General features: G+C 44.0%; 1 protein-coding gene across 1 annotated transcript; it reads right to left on the reverse strand.

Annotated features, from left to right (window-relative positions):
• Positions 1-11,643: 11,643 nt before the first annotated feature.
• On the reverse strand, positions 11,644-17,598 carry LTBR (lymphotoxin beta receptor). The gene is made up of 10 exons (XM_037846028.1): positions 17,294-17,598; positions 17,063-17,159; positions 16,647-16,772; positions 16,414-16,566; positions 15,959-16,052; positions 15,671-15,768; positions 13,777-13,884; positions 13,484-13,509; positions 12,650-12,875; positions 11,644-12,527 (listed from the first exon to the last, which is right to left on the reverse strand). The coding sequence occupies exons 1-10, from the start codon at positions 17,387-17,389 to the stop codon at positions 12,286-12,288; spliced, it is 1,266 nt and encodes a 421-aa protein (XP_037701956.1). The 5' UTR covers positions 17,390-17,598; the 3' UTR covers positions 11,644-12,285.
• Positions 17,599-19,000: the final 1,402 nt, after the last annotated feature.

The following is a 19,000-nucleotide window of genomic DNA, read 5'->3' on the forward strand; positions in this document are numbered from 1 at the left end:
TATAAATGTGGATTTGGCTTTAACTAATCACTTATAGCTAATGGCACTTTTCTTGGCATTTATTTATTGTTTAAAATGCAAACAATACGTGTAGACTTTTTCTAAATAAATAAACAATTCAACTTAAAAAATGACTAATGGAAAAGGTAAAGAACATGCAAGATCATGAGGATAATTTCAGCAGAGAGATGGAAACTATAAGAAAGTGTCAAATGGAAATGCTTGAAATAAAAACATGATAACAGAAATGAAGAATGCCTTTTACAGCTCATCAGTGGGCTCAACATAACCAAGGAAAGAATCAGTGAACTTGAAGACAGGTCAATAGAAATTACATAAGCTGAAATGCAGAAAGGGAAATGAGTATGAAAAAAACAAAACAGAAGAGAGCATCCAAGAATGTCAAATGTTTTCACATACGTGTAGCTGGAATCTCAGAAGGAGAAGAAAGAGAAAACAGGGAAGAGGAAATATTTGAAGAAACAATGGCTTAGAATTATCCAAAAGTGGTGACAGATACCAAACCACAGATCCAAGAAGCTCAGAGAGCATCCAGCAGGATAAATACCAACTTCATCCACTGCCTCCCCCCCAAAAAAAAAATTACCAGATCTAGTCATATCATATTCAAGCTGTTGAAAATCAAAGAGAAAAAAATATTTACAGAGTAACAAGAATAAAAATTACAGCAGACTTCTAGTAAAAAACCATGCAAGAAGAAAGAGTAATATCTTTAAAGTGCTAAAAGAGAAAAAAAAAAAACAAAAAACCCTGTCAACCCACAATTCTATACCCAACAAAAATATCCTTCAAAGGTGAAAGAGGCAATAGCAATTAAAAAATCAAATATCTAGGGATAAATTTAATCAAGGCTGTAAAAGACTTATATGTGGAAAACTACAGAACATTGTTGAAAGAAATTAAAGAAGACCTAAATAAATGAATTGGCAGAATAAATGTTAAGATGTAAACTCTACCCAAAGTGATTTACAAATGCAACACAATCTCAATAAAAATTCCAATGGCCTTCTTTGCAGACATAGAAAATCCAATCATCAAATTCATATGGAAGGGTAAGGGACCCTGAACAGCCAAAACCATCTTGAAAAAGAAGAATAAAATTGGAGGACTCACACTTTCTGATTTTAAAACTTATTACAAAGCTGTGGTTTCAAAACAGTGTCATACTGGCACAAGGACAGACATATAAACCACTGGAATGGAATTAAGAGTTCAGAGATAAACCCTCACATCTATGACCAATTGATTTTTAGGCAAGGTGCCAAGTCCATTCGATGGGAAAAGAATAGTGTCTTCAACATATGGTGCAGGGAAAATTGGATATGCAAGAGAATGAAATTGGACCCCTACCTTAAGACCATATCCAAAAATTAACTCAAAATGAATTAAATACTTAAATATAAGAACCAAAACTATAGATAACATCTTCAAGACCTTGCATTAGGCCATGGTTTCTTAGACTTTACACCCAAAGCAGAAGTAACAAAAGAAGAAATAGATAAATGGACTTCATCAAAATTAAAAACTTTTGCATGTCAAAGGACTTCATCATGAAAGTAAAAAGACAACCTACAGAATAGGAGAAAATATTTGGAAACCACATATCCAATAAGGGTTTAATATCAGACTTTATTGAGAAACCCTACAACTCAACAACAAAAAGACAAACAACCCAATTTTTAAAAATGGGCAAAAAAATTGAATAGATATATCTCCAAAAAAGATTACAAATGGTCAAAAAGCAAGTGAAAAGACATTCAACATCATTATCCATTAGGGAAATGCAAATCAAAACCACAATGAGATACCACTTCACAACAAGTAGATTGGCTACTATTTAAAAAAAAAACAACAGAAAATAACAAGTGCTGGAAAGGATGTAGAGAAACAGGAACACTCATTCTTTGTTGGTGGAAATGTAAAATGGTGCAGCTGCTATGGAAGACAGTCTGGTAGTTCCTGAGAAAGTTACATATAGAATTACCATATGACCTAGCAATCCCACTTCTGGATATATATCTGTGCCGGTTTGAGTGTATTGTGTCCCCCAAATGCCATTATCTTTGTAGTTTTGTGGGACAGACGTTTTGATGTTGGTTGGATTTGCTTGGAGTGTGCCCCACCCAGCTGTGGGAGATGATTCTGATGAGATGTTCCCATGGAGGCGTGGCCCCGCCCATTCAGGGTGGGCCTTGATCAGTGGAGCCATATAAATGAGCTGACTCAAAGAGAAGGAACTCAGTGCAGCTGTGAGTGACGTTTTGAAGAGGAGCAAGCTTGCTAGAGAGGAACGTCCTGGGAGAAAGCCGTTTTGAGGCTGGAGCTTTGGAGCAGACACCGGCTGCCTTCCCAGCTAACAGAGGTTTTCTGGACGCCATTGGCCATCCTCCGGTGAAGGTACCTGATTGCTGAGGAGTTACCTTGGATGCTTTGTGGCCTTAAGACTGTAACTGTGTAGCGAAATAAACCCCTGTTTTATAAAAGCCTATCCATCTCTGGTGTTTTGCATTCTGCAGAATTAGCAAACTACAACAATATCCAAAAGAATTGAAAGCAGGGACTCGATTAGATATTTGTACTCTGATGTTCATAGCAGTATTGTTCATAATTGCCAAAAGACAGAAGCAACCCAAGTGTCCATCAACTGATGAATGGCTAAACAAAATGTGGTACATACATACAAAGGAATATTATTCAGCCATTAAAAGGAGTGAAATTCTGATACATGTGACAATACAGATAAACCTTGAAGACATCATGTTGAGTGAAATAAGACAGACACAAAAGGACAAATATTGTATGATCTCACTGACATGAAATAATTAGAGTAAGTGCACTCATAGAGTCAGAATCTAGAATACAGGTTATCAGGGGCCAGGGTGGGATAGGGAATGGGGGATTAATGCTTAAATTGTAGAGTTTCTATTTGGGTTGATGGGAAAGTTTTGGTAATGAATGGTGGTGATGGTGGCACAACACTGTGAATATAATTAATGGCACTGAATTATATATTTGAATGTGATTAAAAGGGAAATTTTAGGTTGTATATACATTGTTAGAACAAAAAGTTTAAAAACCACAACATGGTACTGTACAACACAGTGAACCCTATTGTAAACAATGGACTATAGTTAAGAGTACAATTATAAAAATGTTCTTTAATGAATTGTAACAAATGTACCACACTAATGCACTGTGTTAAAAATAGGATGGTATATGGGAACTCTGTATTTTATGCATGATTTTTCTACAAACCTACAACATCTATAATAAAGAAAATTAATTAAAGAAAAAAACCAAAACAATAACAACAAAACCTTAGGACTATACAACATCAGCAGTGAATCCTAATGTAAACTATGGACTGTGGTTAACAGCATAATTATTATAATGTTTCATCAATAGTAAGAAAGTTACTGCACTGAGACAAAGGGAAAATTGTGTTGCGGGTAGAATATGGGAACTCTGTATTTTAAGCATGATCTTTCTGTAAACTTACAATTTCTTAAAAAAAAAAAGAATAGAGGGGACCATCTTTAAGTTAATAAAAACTATGAAAATCCTATAAATAACATCATACTAAATGGTGAGACTGAATAAAGATTGGGAACAGGCAAAGATTTCCTTTCTTACCACAGCTTTTCAATATTATCTGGAAATCCCAGTCAGTGCAGTAAAGCAAGAAAAGAAATTAAAGGTATACAGATTGGAAAGGAAGAAATAGAACTGTCTTTGTTTAAAGGTGGCATGATTGTCCATGTAAAAATCCCAAAAAATCTACAGAAATTTTCCTGGAACTAATAAATGAATTTAGCAAGGATGCAGGTTACAAGATCAATATACAAAAGTCAACTGTATTCCCACGTATCAACAATGGAAAATTGGGATTTGAAATTTTTAAAATGCCATTTACAATGGCACCCCTTGCCCCCAATGAAGTACTTATACTTAGGTATAAATGTAAAAAAAATGTGCATGATTGTCTGTGAAAAACTGCAAAATACTGATGAAAGAAATCAAATATCTAAATAAATGAGAGATGTGCCATGTTCATGGATTGTGAGATTCAACATTGTTAAGATGTCAATTCTTTCCAATTTGATCTATAAATCAATGTGTTTTCAGTCAAAATCATAGCAGGCTTTATTTTATATTTTGTAGAAATAAACTAGCTGATTCTAAAATTCATCTGGAAAGGGAGAGGAACAAGAACAGCCTAAACAATTCTGAAAAAGAACAACAGTTGGAGGAATCACAGTTTCCAATTTCAAGACTCATAATGCCACAGTAATCACGATAGTGTGGTATTAGCAAAAGGACGGAGACGTAGATCAATGGAACCAACAGGCAGCCCAGAAATAAACACGCACAAGTACTGCCAACTGATTTTTGACAAAGGTGCAAAGGCAATTCAATGCAGAAAGAATAGTCTTTTTAACAAATGTTGCTGAAACAACTGGACAGTCATGCACAAACAAACAAAGAAAACAGAACAACAACAACAAAAAGCCCTCAACACACACACCTCACACTTAATCAATAATGGCTAATAAACCTGAATGCAAAATGTAAACCTACAAAATATCTAGAAGAAAACATAGGAGAAAATCTGTGTGACTTTGGTTTGATAATGAGTTTTCAGCTATGACACCAAAAGCACAATTCATAAACAAAAAAAAAGAAAAAAAACTGATGAATAAGACCTTATCAGAATTAAAAAAAAAACTGTATATTGAGAGAATGAATAGACTAGGCACAGACTGGAAGAAAATATTTACAAATCGTATCTGGTAAAGGACTTATTTACAGAATATATAAAAAAATTCTTAAAACTTAACAGTAAGGAAACAACCCAATTAAAACATGGGCAAAAGATTTAAACAGATACTTCACCAAATAAGATACATGGATGGCAAATTAGCTTATAAAAAGAAGTTCAAGAAATGCAAATTATTTGTCATTAGAGAAATGTAAATTAAAATCACAGGGAGGTACCACTGTTTGTCTACTAGAATTACTAAAATTAAAACAAAATCAGTAACACCAAATGCTGGTAAGTATGTGGAGCTACAGAACTTTCACTCATTGCAGGTGGGAATGCAAAACGGTACGGTCATTTTGGGAAACTATTTGGCAATTTCTGATCATGAGAAACATGAGACAAACCCAAATTGAGGGGCATTCTACAAAACACCTGACCGGTACTTTTCAAAACTTCCAAGGTCATGAAAAATAAAGACTGAGAAACTGTCACAGGTCAGAGAAGTCTAATGGGTCATGATGACTAAATGCAATGTGGTATCCTGGACTGCATCCTGGAACAGAAAAAGGACATTAGTGGAAAACCTCAAGAAATCCAAATGAAGTCTGTACTGTAGCTTAGTTCATTAGTATTGCAACAATGTTAATTTCTTAATTTTGACTAATGTATCATGATTAAATAAGATGTTTACATTAAGGGAAGCTGGGTGAAGCGTACACAGAAATTCTCTGTACTATCTTTGCAATGTTTCTATAATTTTAAAATTATTCTAAAATAAAAAGGCTACTAAGAAAAGAAACCCCACAATGAGAAACACACTCATTTGCGTGACTAATATTAAAAAGGTTGACAATAACAAGTTTTAAAGATGTGGAGCAATGGAACTCTCATACATTGTGGGTGGGTTTATAAATTACTTCCATCACTTTGGAAAACTTTTTGGCACTATTTACCGAAACCACACATATGCCTACCTTATGATTTAGCTATTCCATTTCTAGGTGGATACAGAAAAGAAATCCGGGCATATGTGCAAGAATGTTTATAGTAGTTTTATTCACAATTGCCAAAAACTTGAAACAATCCTCAAACTGGAAACAACAAGGGGAATGGATAGATAAATTTGGGTATATTCAAATAGTGAAACTTCATATAGTAAAAACAAAACAAAACAAAAACTCAAAACAAAAACAAAACATAATGAACAACCGATACTAGCAACAAGGATGCCTCTCAAAAATATGACTTTGATCAAGAGAAAGTCAATACTGTATGATTCCGTTTATATGTGGTTCAATGGAGGCAAAACACACTGATGGAGACAGAAGTCAAAATAGTGGCTATTTCTGCAATAAGGATTACTGAGTAGGAAGGGGCATGGTGTCCTCTTCTAAGGTGCTGAAAATGTTCTGTATCTTCTGGGATGGTTATATGGGGAAATACTTAGGTAACAGTTCTTCAAGCTGAATATTTAAGGTCTGTATACTTTACACACTTTACCATATGTATAGTATGGCTTACTAGAACGTGAAATAAATGAGAATAAAAACTACAATGGAAAACAAAACAAAACACTTGAGTGGTTTCTGAGAGTAAAGTCCAAATTCCTCGTTGTAGTTTATCAGCTGGAATGATCTGTCGCTTGCCTACTTGTCCAGTTTTATCTCTGTTCCCAAGCTCCAGCCAAATCCTTCTTCCCATTACGGGGCTTTTGCACTTGCAGTTTGCACCCCCAGGAGAGCTCTTCCCCCAGCCGGCTTCACTTAGCTATCCCTTACTTATTCTTCCAGTCTCATCTTTCATTTCCCCAGGGAGGGATTCCCTGCGCTCCAAGCCCAGATTAGTCCCTGGTTATATGTTGCATTTCACCTTTGTAGCATTTATCTCACCATAATTATTTTACAAGCTCCAGGAGATTAGGGATCAGGTCGGTATTGCTTCCTGTTGTATCCCCCATGCCCGGTATGTAGTAAATCCTCAGGTACATTTTATTGAATGTTAATCTATTGAATGTTAACTAACGTTAGTTTAACAAACTAGTAATCCAAGGCCACAGAATAGGAGCTGGGATTCAAGTCCATCAATAAAATAAATTCTGTTGATTCTACTCCAAGGCACATCCCTAAACTATTCACCTTTCTCCATCTCCTTATTGCAATAGCCTTCCACCTGGCTCTCTGCTTCCACTCATTATTCATTATCCATTGGCTTATTGTGGATAATAATCCACCATTATTGAGTCTCCATATAGAAGCCACATTGATCTTTTTAACGTGAAAGGAGACTGTGCCTTTCTCTTGCTTAAAACCCTCTCATGGCCCCATGCACTTAGAAAAGAACCAAACTCCTTACCTTGGCTTTTGAAGCCAAATGTGATCTGACTTTCTGATTCCAGCTGGGACTACTCTCCCCACCTCCCAACAGATTCTAGTCTAGGCTCATAGGCGCCAAGTTCCTCTAATGTTCCAAGCACTAGCTACTCCCTCTGCCTGGAACATTCTTCCTGCAGCTAGTTCCTTCTTGTAATCAGCTCAGGTGTCACCTCCTCAAGAAGGTTTTCTAGGACCACTCAATCTAAAGTACCTATCTAGTTGCTGTCACTTTCCCTATTTCAGTTTTTAGTATAGAACTTATTTTTGCTTATTTATTTATTTTCAGTATCTGCCTCATCTCATGAGAGCAAGAACTTTGTTCAGCTCTTTTTCTCTGAAAAATAAAACAGTGTATAGCACATAGTTGGTGCTTAGTGAATATTTTAGATTTGATTGACTGACTGAATGAATGAATATAACACCAAAGCCTGAGCTTCTTCTACAACCACAGTTGCCTTCCCAGCTGTTGGCAGCCAGAGGCTCACTGAATCAGGTTTCTCCATGGACCACATAGAACTGTGCTGTTCAGTACAGAAGCCACTAGCCACATGTAGCTATTTAAATATAAATTAAAATTACATTAAAATTTCAGTTCCTAAGTTGCACTAACTGCATTTCAAGTGCTCATTAGCCACACGTGGCAGGTGGCTACCATATTGGACAGAACAGACTATACATTCCAGAAAGTTCTACTGGACAATGCTGATAGAGCCTTGACAAATAGGGCTGATCCCAAAGGGAGGCTTTAGGCTCTGCTCTTGGGTATGACAATAAGTACCTTTGGGATCTTGCTGCTCTGCACAAGAACGTGCAGAATGGCTTCTGCACAAATCATGACTGAACAAGCCACTTTCTCAAAAAGGTGTTTTGGAGGTCACTTTGTAATTGGAGGATCTCAGAGGTATATTACTTGGCACAAGTAACTCTTTTCTTGATAATCACATAAAAGTGAGTAAATGCCTAGAAGACCCCTACATCATGGAACCATACAACTCTGCTTAGCAGAAGGGTATAGGGGGGTGTTAGCAGTGGGATGGGGTATGTGGGAACTCTGTACTTTCTGCATGATGTTTCTATAAACCTACAACTGCTCTAATGTTTTTTGAAAGATGTACCAGCAAGAAGATGTCCATTATCCTTAACCTATAAATTTAATGCAATTTCAATACAAATACTAATAGGAAATTTTTGGAGACTAGACAAGCTGATTCTAAAGTTCATGTGCAAAAAGAAACAAGAAAATATAGTTAAAAATGTTAAGAAACATAAAAGGAGGCACTAGCCCTAAGAGATATTAAGATATAAAGCTAAAACAAGTAAAAGACTGTGATGCTGGCAAGTTAAAAAGAAAGATTAATGGAAGAGAATATAAAGTCCAGAAATAAATTCAAATTCACACACAAATTTGGTTTATGATAACAGAAATGTTTCAAATTAGTGAAGAAAAAGAAATTATTGCTCAAGAAATGATTTGGGGGGGGTGGTCCATGGGAACTCTATTTTCTGCATAATTTTTCTGTAAACCTACAACTGCTTTAAAAAATAAAATCTATCAAACAAAAAACATACATAAATGAGTTGAGGATAGGAAATAATATTTGGGACTGTTCAACAGAAAAATAGGCAGACATTTGAACATACAGTGGAAAATAAGCTGCAAATGGCTTTTAGACATAAGAACTTCACTCACAATAAGAAATGCAAATAAAAATGACACTGATAACATTTTTCAACTTTCAGGTTGGCAAGTATCAAAATGTTTGCTAATACACCAAAGTTGGTGTTTATATATAGAAACAGACACTTAAAAACTGCTGCTGTTCCATCTCTATGGAGAGCAATGTGGTAATATTTGTCAAAACATAAAATGTATGTACACTTTGATTCAGCAATTTTATTTCCAGCAAATTTTTCTATGCTATATTTCCACATATGCAAAATGACTTAGGTTATTATTATAGAACTATTTGAAATAGTGAAGATTGGAAATGAATTAAACATCTTCAAAAGGAGTTTAGATAAATGTACAGCCATATAATAGTTGGAGGCAGTTTTTTTTGGGTACCGATATAGAATCCTGACCAAACTATTTTGATTAGTGAAAAAGGAAAGGGGAAGAATATAGTGTGCAGCCATTTGTGAAAAAAGGAGGAAAAGAATATATTGCATATATTTGCTTGACTATGCTTCAATTGTCTCTGGAAAAATATCAGAAAAAGGTACACTGGTTACTTCCTCGGAGGGGATTAAGAGGTTGGGGGACAGGTGCAGAAGACAGCCTGTGCTGTTTACTCTTTGATCCTTATTGAATTTTGAACCACATGGATAAATCACCTATCCAAAAAGAGGAAATAAAAGTAGAACTTAAAAAGGAAAAGAAAACCTGACTTACTGTGATTTATGCCAATGGAGATTTGTTTTCCTCTCATAAAAAGAAGCGCAGCAGTAGGTGTGCACTGACTGCCAGTCATCAGCTGCTCGGCGACGCCCCAGGACCAGGTTTCTTTCTTCTTCCACCGTTCCCTCCTCATCCTGCCAAAGCTCAGCCATAAGCCCTCATACCAACATCTCTCAAATAAGAAAGAAGGGGCAAGGAAGAGCAAGAACGTTCTCCTAGTGGCGCTCTTTTGGTCCTTGTACATTTCACTGGCCAGAAATGGATCCCCTGGCCATCCTGAACCAACTCCTGGCAAAGGGGCAGGTTTACTGACACCTGGGACTGGGGACGGGGCCTCCCATCCTGAGACCACGGAATCTCTGCCCTAGGGCAGAAAGGGGGCTCTGTTCCTAGGGAAGGTGGGGAGTCTGTTGGCAGGCAGCAGAAAGGGGCCGTTCAGCTGCCATCATGAACCACTCCCTCTTTTGAAAAGGGAAACCTTACTTACCCCGGGACTACACCCCCCACCTCTCCCACTGCCACCACTCTGTACCCAGCTCTCCTGGACTGCTGCCTTAGCCCCTAACTGCTCTCTCTGCACCCACCGGCACTGGATGGACTCATTATGGGCTTTCTCTTCCGTGTGGTGCAGGACTGAAGTTCTCAAAAACAGCATATGAGGGACTAGTGTGATTCAGACTTAATTATCCTATTATCCATTACTAGTGAATCCGGTTCCATCTTTTAAAGATGGGACAATCTAGGGTCTGTTTGCAGTCGTCTTTAATTTTCTATCAGCTTTTCATTTTAGAAAGGAGCTCCCCTCAATTTAGTGTGCTCCTTAATGTGTCTTAGAGCCTGTATTAACTCAGCGTTGGGAAACTAAGCATGGGCAGGTATAATTCTAAATTTGAATGATGTCATCTGCAGCCACACCTCAGCTCCATTTCTTTAAAGATTTTTTCCTCCTTTTATTCTGTTGAAAAATATATAAAATTTGTGCTTTTTCTTTTTTATCTAAATGCATTGGAACAAGGATTAAGGATTCATGTTGGCTGGCTTTAGCAGGAACAGGAGGATTTAACTCTCTAAAAATACAGCTCGCCATTATTTCCTCTCAGAAAAAAGTTGGATCTAATACTTTCAGGGCCAACCTTAAATGACCCATCCTCTTGGTTGGATCAGACAACTCCTGGGGTATGTGTTTTGCAGCCACACCATCCTGATGAGCCTCAGGAACGGAGTTCTTAAAATTAGACCCACGATGGTGGCCTTTTATGGAAGGCGCAGTCAGCTGGCAGCAGCTCCTCGAACAATCCTTCAGGCTAAGTTTGTCTCTACCAGGCTGCGTATTAGGTAAATTCTCAGGGCCCAGACATTTACTAATGGGAGAGCTTGAAGAGGTCTCGAGTTCTTTGGGGGGAAAAATAAAATTAAACAAAAAGAGGAAAGAGAGAAAGAAAAAAAAAATGAAAATCACAGAGCTGTCAGAGCTGAAGGAAGCTGGTCCAGATTTTAAACTTTGCCAACAGAAGGTGAACTTTGGCCTCTTACATTTCACATGTAAAGTGCATTATCTTTCCCTTCAACCAACCTTGTAGAACTGTTTTCACTTAGCATTGCAGCTGGAGGTTTGAGAGTTGACCCACGACTTAAAGCCTGCATCACACGCAAAGGATCTGGTTATTTGAGGAAGCCAACCCATTCCACCCATTCACAGAAATTCTGTAAGTTGTGGTACATGAAGTTTTTTCACTAAAGAGGCCTCTGGAGTCAGATTAACCGGGTGCAAATCCCAGCTCTGCCATCTGCAAATGAATCGGGCAAATTACTTACCCTCTCTGTGCCTGTTTCCTCTTCTGTAAAATGGAATAAAAATAGTATCTGCCTAGTGGAGTTGTGGTGAAGATTAAATAAGATAAGGTTGTAAAGCATTTAGAACCCTGCCTGCACGTCGCCAGCTATAGCTAGCTAACATTTTCATTAGGTGAACCACACAGACCAATCCCTTATAGATATACCTCCGATGGATTGCATTTTAATGTTTTGACCTTTGCCTTTGACATTGCCCCAGCAGAACAGAGTTTCTATATAAATCCTAAGCAAATAAATTTTCTGGGTCGCAATTTCCTCTTTTATTTGCATGTGGTTACAATTTTAAATACACTTGCCATTTTCTTCCCTTTACAAACCTCATCCCCAAATCCCTGTTCTTTAAGGATCCCCTCTCCTCTCCTCCAGGAGGTGTGTGGGGGTGGGTGGGGAGTCTTCCACATAACCTTATGTCCGTATGAGATCTACCTCCGTCCATGTGAAGTGTGGGCCCTCGCAGGGCCTCTGAAGCTTGGGGGTGAGCACCACGAAGCCCTTAGAGGTCCCGGTGACGGCTTCTGGGCCACAGTCAGGGCAGACAGTGGCAGGGTGGGCAGCAGTTGACACCATGTGCCCGGTCAAGCTGAGCTGGTGCAGCCCAGTGGGCAGGCAGGGCTGCAGTGAGGTCTTGGGTTTGCTCAGGCCGCAGTGAGAGTCCTGCGGAGGGTACTGAACCCAGCCAGTGCCCAGCGCTGCTCTGGGCAGGGGCTCTGAGGCCCGGCCCCTTAGGACTCTGTCCCTTGGTGGCCCTACCCAGGTCCCCCATGGATCCTGAGTGCCTAGGGCAGCCCCAGGGGAGAAGGTGCCACAGTGCTTCCCTTCTCCTTGCTTTTCCCAGACATCACCAGGCATGGGTGACAGAGTGTCTCCTGGGCTCCCTGCTAGATGGCGTGATACCCCAGGGTCTCTGTTTCAGCCAGGTGCCAAGCTTTGCCATCTTCCTGGTGAGGTGTTGAGAGGCCAGGAGGGCCAGGGGCACCCTCTTCAGGAATGGGGTATGGAGGGTCTGGGGGAGCAGGGGGGTCTCCAGGGCCCTGTGCTCCCCCTAGAACAGGCCCATTGTAGATGTAGATGTTGCCGGTGACAGTCACTGACCCGCCGGTGACGTGAATGCCGTTGGTACCTGTGGGTACGGAGACAGAGGGAGAGGCCGGGGGGGGGGACACCATTGAGGAAAACAGGCCTGCGTGCCCCCAACATCCTTCCCCACTCCCTCATCTCTCTGCCAGCCTGCCCCAGGCTCACCATGGGCCACCTGGCCCTGCTCCCCGAACTCAGCCTCCAGCTCCCTGGCCTGGCCAACAGGACTCTGCTGTTGTGGCACTTCTTCCTCCAAAATGGGGCCTGCTGGGATGCTGGCAGAGACTGGGGCCAAGTCTCCAGGTCTGGGCAGAAGTGGCTCTACCAGATCAGGGAAAGGGGGGTTGGGCCTTGGAGCTTCCCAGCTTGCAGCAGTGTTTGGATCCTCTCCCTGCAGGAGGGAGGCAGAGAACCAACTGATCCAACCAACGATGATCCAACCAATGAATGGGCCCCAGAACGCATCTTTCTTTAATTCTTTAATTCTTGAATTCCCACCTCTGGCTCATCTCCCTTCCCTGCCCCCATTATGCCCTCTGCCTCAGGGCCTTTGCAGGGGACGTTCCCTCTTCCAGGAGCACTTTCCCCCAGATATCCCTGAGGCTGGCTCCCTCACTTCTTCAGATCTCCGCTCAAATATCAGCTTACCAGAGAGGCCTTCCTTGGCCACTCTGTTTGAAGTAAGATACCTACATCCTCTGCCACTGTCACTTATCACCCCCTACCCTGCCTCATTTGATGATTACCACCTGATACATATTTTTGCTCGACTGGAATGTAAACTCCAAGAGGGTAAGTACTTAGTTTTACTCAATGCTGTATCCCCAGTGCCTAAACAGTGCCTGGTACCTGGTGTGCTCAATAAATTTTAGTTGAGTGAGCTGAATGAATGAATGAATGTTGAACGAATGAAGCTGCACACTCTTTCCCTGGCTGCCCCCACCTTGCTCCCCCATACCCTCTGGCCCTCCATGCCGCCTTCTCGGCCTTCCCCCTTACCTCAGGATGCCTCTTGAGCAGGAATCCTGCAATGGAAGAGGAAATGGGTGAGGGCCTCCACGGGCCTTGGACATCCAGCCTTTGTGGCTGCACACTGGGGTCCCAGAAGGAAGAGGCCACCACTGCCCTTAGCTCCAGCCCCAGAATGAGTGGTTCGATGAAGAGGATGCTGATGTCTATGCTAGGGACAGGCCACTGGAGAACTTGAGGATGTGGGGGGCAGAAGGGTCGGCACCGGAGAAGTTTGGCATTCCCTCCGTCTGCCTCCCCGCCTGCCCGCAGCTCCTTCCTACCCAGCTTTCTGCAGAGTGGGGGGTGGCTCTTCCAGGTGCAGGCGAGGACAGTGGTAAGGAGCAGGAGGGAGAGCAGCGGCAGCAGGACGGCCAGCACCAACATCGTTCCTGCCGGGACAGTGGACAGAAGGGGGATGATGACCCCGAGAAGGGCAGAGGGGAAGGATCCTAAGGAGGAGCTTTCCAATTCTCTGGGCAACCCAGGAAGAGAAAAGGGGGAGCAGCTTTATCCCTTCTAGCCCCACTGCAGTTACTAAAGGCAAAATTGGTGAAGCGTCCCTTGAATTACAGAGAAGGGGAACCGAGGTGGACTTGGGGAAGGCCTTCTGACAGTGGGGGGATTCTCTCACGGAGATGGCGGGGGGCGGTGCAGGCAACTTCCTGCCTGGAGATGAGGGAATGGGGGGGGAGGCTTATGGGTGAAAAGCTTTGAAGGGTTGGCAGTGGGGTAGGGGGCGACACTGGGAGGGGGAGGCTCAGGGTCCAGAGGGGAGAGCCACATTCCACTGGACTTAGCATCTTCCAGGGGGGCCACTATAGACGGAGCTGGGATCGCCCTTCTCTCTCCCTGGGGGCGATTACAGGGTGGAGAGTGGGGGAGCCTCACTTCTGAACGCTGCCCCTGGCTGCCTGGGAGAGGAGGGGTTGCAAGGGTGTCACCCCCTCACTCAGGGAGGGCTCTGGAAGGGGAAGAGAAGGGGAGGATGGGGAGGAGGGTAAAGAATGGGCAGCAGGGGGACAAATTGGATCAGGAGTCCGGACACCTTGGTTCCTGTTCTTCTGTGTTGCATTTTAAGTCCTTTCTCTCTGGGCATCTGTTTTACTCATATATAAAATGAGGGGTTAGCTTATATACTCTCTAAACTTCCAGCTCTAAAATCCAGTAGTGTTTGAAATCCAATCAAGCATAAATAAGAAAACATAGAAAAAACATTCATGACATATTGAGTGAAAAATCAGGTCATAAAACATAAAAATGACTTTCTAGCAATAAAATTACATACAGCAACATGCATAGAAAAATCTCTGGGAGGATATATAGCAAAGTGTTAAGAGCGGATAGGTTTATGGCAGGGAATTTTGGTTTTGCGTCTCTGAATTTTCTAATTTTCGACAGCGAGCAGGCATCAGAGCACAGGCTTTGAGTTAGAAAGACCCAAGTTCAGGTTTTAGTAACCCCGATTACCACCTGGGTCACCTGGGTGATCTCGGGCAAGTCCCCAAGCCTCAGTTTCCTCATCTCATCAATGAGGATAATAACAGAACCTGCTTTATAGGATCATTAAGAGGATCAAATAGTTAGGGAATGTAAAGAGTGTCCCAGAGTATCCGACCCAGTAAAGAAACTCCCAATTAATGAAAGCTATGATTATAACTATTGGGTAATTTTAAAAAGTTAATAAACTCATCCCCATTTAATACAATTACAGTCATTAGAAATATCCTGTAATCATTCTCTTGGCTGGAAACCAATTAGTCCACAGAAATAGGCAAGAAAGAGTAAAATGTGGGATTATCTCTACAACAATTAAACTTTGTAATTTAATAAAAAGGTAAATGGATTAAATGATGGCATCACATCCAAAATGATGACAGTAATATCAGTTAGAATTGCATCTCAGGGTGGGAGTGTTCCTTAGTATAATATTATATATAACGTACAATCTGTATGTACAATCTGTAACTCTCAAAATGTGAGTATGTGTGCGCATGTGTGTAAGCAAACCAGCCTAGACATTCTGCACAATTTCCCTTTAAGGAACTTTGCTTCTTACCCCAATTCTGGGTGGGAACGATTCATTTAATCCCTGTTTTATCCCCCATTTTTTAAAGTGGGGGAAATTGCCTGAAAGCAGTAGAGGTCTTTCCCCAGACTGCCCCTCGTGCCCCTCACCTGGCATCTCGGGGGGCAGCGGCTCCAGCGGATTTCTGCAGCTGGCGTCAGACTGGGCGGTGCCTGGAGTTGCCTCCACCAGGCCCTGAGCCTCACACCTGCGGAGGCAGGAGAGGCCCATGACCCCTCAGGCTCCTGCCCACCAGAGCCCCAACCTGGTGGGCCTCCAGGGCTGGGAGGGGAGGGGCGAGCCTGCAGGGTCCAGCCCGGGGGATGGGCTTCTTGGAGGGTGGGGGAAGGAGAGGGAGAAGCAGGGAGACCTCCATCCCTGGGCAAGGGGGCACGCACCTTGTGTGGGGCTGGCAGCGGGCGCCGGAGGAGGAGGTGTTCTGGAAGTGCCCTGCCTTGCAGGGAACACAGTTGTTAGCCTCCTCGACTTTACCTGGCAAGAGAAAGGCAGGCCGGGGGTGAGTGGGCCAAAGCAAGCATCCTGTGTGCCCGCCAGATGGCCCCCTCCTTGCCTACCCACCTACCCACATCTTCTGCAGCTCTCACAGTTCCTGATCTCAGCCTTGCTGCCCATCATGCTTCCCAAACTTCCCCAATGCCCAGAGGAGCCCTTCCTGAGCCCCTGCACCTTTCTCCTTTCCTCGGTGTCCTGATTCCATTTCCCTGTAGACCCCTTCTGGGAGGCTTCCGTAAGGAATGGCAAGAGGCATTTTATGCCAGCACCAGGTTCCCTGCTCCCCTTTCAGTTCACGGACACCCAGCCTCCTTGCCCTCTACCCTCTGTGACCTCTGACCTTCAAGCTCCGCTTCTGTGCCAGGTGGGCAGCTAAAGAGTGACTCGCAGAACACACACTCCTGGTCCCAGTGGGCACAGAACATTCCTGGCTGGCAGTGGCACTGTGTTTTCTGCTTTGTAGTGCAAGGCGCGGTCTCCCTGAGGCCCAGCACTGGTGGGGAGAGGGCAGAGCTCAGCAGAGGGGCTACGTGCCCGGAGACCTCCACCCTCCCCAGGTGCATCCCCACTCACCCTCGTCACAGGGGCGGCACAGCTGGCAATTGAGGAGGTGGTTCCAGTGCTCATTGTAGGAATTTTCGGCACAGTCAGAACAAACCGTGTCCTGGCTGCGGCTGCATTCGGTTGTGATGTATGTGCCTTGGGTGTGAGGGGCAGTAGGAATGTCAGGAGACTGGGATTCCTCTCCGGCCTCTGTCACTTGCTGTGACCTCGCCCATCCCTGGGTCTCCTCTGGATGGCCCTCCAGCTACCTCTCAGTGGGACAGAGAGCAAGGAGGCCCGGGGAAGGGGGCAAATCTGGGTGCCTACCCATGAGGGATGCCGGTGTTTCTCTGTCTTGTCTCTGCCAGCTCGTTCTCCTGGGAGGCAGCAGGAGACCCCGGAACCCCTCTCCCTGCCCCTGGCTTCCTCCGGCCATCACCTCTCACCTGGGGGGCAGCGGGAACAGCAGACCCGGTGCTTGGGCTCGTAGTACTCCTTCTCCTGGTCCTGGCAGGTTTGGTTCTCCGCACGGTACGGGGGCACCTTCAAGGGGACGTGGAGGTGAGGAAAGACCTTCCTTCACCGGAGGCCAGTTTGGGAGGGACGAGCGGGAAGGCCTGGCAGACCCCCGTTCCCCACCCTCGCCCGCGCCGCGGCCGCCTGCACAACGCCCTCACCAGTCGGGGCTGGGACACCGCCAGGAGCCCGCAGAGGCCCAGCGCCAGGGGCCCCCAGGCCAGGCCGCGGGGAGAGGCGGCCCAAGGCAGGCGCATGGCGGCCGGGCGGGTGGAGGCCCGGGAGGGAGGCGCGAGGCCGCGGCGGCCTGGGCAGTGCGGTCGGCAGCGTCCCGAGCCCAGGGGCCGGGACGGGACTCGGGGCCGACGTGCCCCTGGGGGCCAGGAGCGGCCTGGCCTCCAGGGCTCCAGCCGCGGGGCTCAGGAAGTGGGAGTGGAGCGAGCCGGCGGCGGGGCGGGGACAGGGAGCGCTGGGAGCCGAGTCTCGTCTGTCGCAATCGGGAAGAGGAACAGGCTTGGCTGCCTCGACGCGGGGCGGGAGGGGCGGCCGGGAAAGCACGTGAGGGCGGCGGCCGCCGGAACTGGGGCCTCCTCCCTGCTTCGGAGGCGGGAGCGCCAGCTGGCCGAGAGGGGCCGCCCTGGGGCAGGCCGCGGAGAGGACAGCCGGGCAGAGCTGGGGCTGGGGACAGCAGTGGCCAGCAGCGTGCCAGATCCGGAAAGCAGACGGATGTGGTGGCGAGGGTAGCACAACGTTGTGAATGTGATTTACACCACTGAATTGTGTACTTGAAAGTGGTTAAAATGGGAAATGTTATATATTGCTACCACAATAAAAATGTCAATATATATATATATGCATATGGAGTTAAAAATTATAAACAAAGCAAAAAAAATGAACCAGGGACTGGCAAACATAAAGAAGGCTGAGCATGCTGCCACTAACGTGAACATTGAAAAATGTAAAATAAATGGTTTATAATGTAGAATTTAGGGGAACTAGCAATAGAGAGCAATTTAATGACGGGGGAACGATAACCCAATGAGAACAGATAAGCTATCGTGAGTAAATTCAATGTTCTGGGAATGCCCAGGAATGACTATGGCTTGTGAATTTCTGGTGGGTATGGTGGGAACAAGTTCACAGAAATGTTGCTATATTAGGTTATTTTCTTGGGGTAGAGTAGGAAGACGTTGTAAGTAAAGTAGTTATTTTAGGTTAGTTGTCTTTTTCTTACTCCTTTGTTATGGTTTGTTTGAAATGTTTTTTTATTGTATGTTTAAAAAAAATTTTTTTTTTGATATAGTTAATTTTTTAAAGAAAGAGTTCATAAAAAAAATTTTTTTTAAATATGCAGAGCCCCCTTGAGGAGCTGGTAGAGAATGCAGGGGTGTTGGGCTTCCCCACGTCGATGATTGCTGATGTGCTCACAGACATAGGGGACTGGTGGTTTGATGGGTTGAGCCCTCTACCACGGGACTTGCCCTTGGGAAGACTGTTGCTGCAAAGGAGAGGCTAGGCCTGCCTATAATTGTGCCTAAGAGCCTCCTCCCAAATGCCTCTTTGTTGCTCAGATGTGGCCCTCTCTCTCTAGCTGAGCCAACTTGGCAGGTGAAATCACTGCCCTCCCCCCTACGTGGGATCAGACACCCAGGGGAGTAATCTCCCTGGCAACGTGGAATATGACTCCTGGGGAGGAATCTAGACCTGGCATCATGGATGGAGAACATCTTCTTGACCAAATGGGGGATGTGAAAGGAAATGAAATACGCTTCAGTGGCAGAGAGATTCCAAAAGGAGCCGAGAGGTCACTCTGGTGGGCACTCTGATGCTTCTGGTTCTAATGACTTGGAGTAGCTAGCAGTAAATAC

This window comes from Choloepus didactylus, chromosome 8 (genome assembly GCF_015220235.1).
Source record: "Choloepus didactylus isolate mChoDid1 chromosome 8, mChoDid1.pri, whole genome shotgun sequence".
NCBI lineage: Eukaryota > Metazoa > Chordata > Mammalia > Pilosa > Megalonychidae > Choloepus > Choloepus didactylus.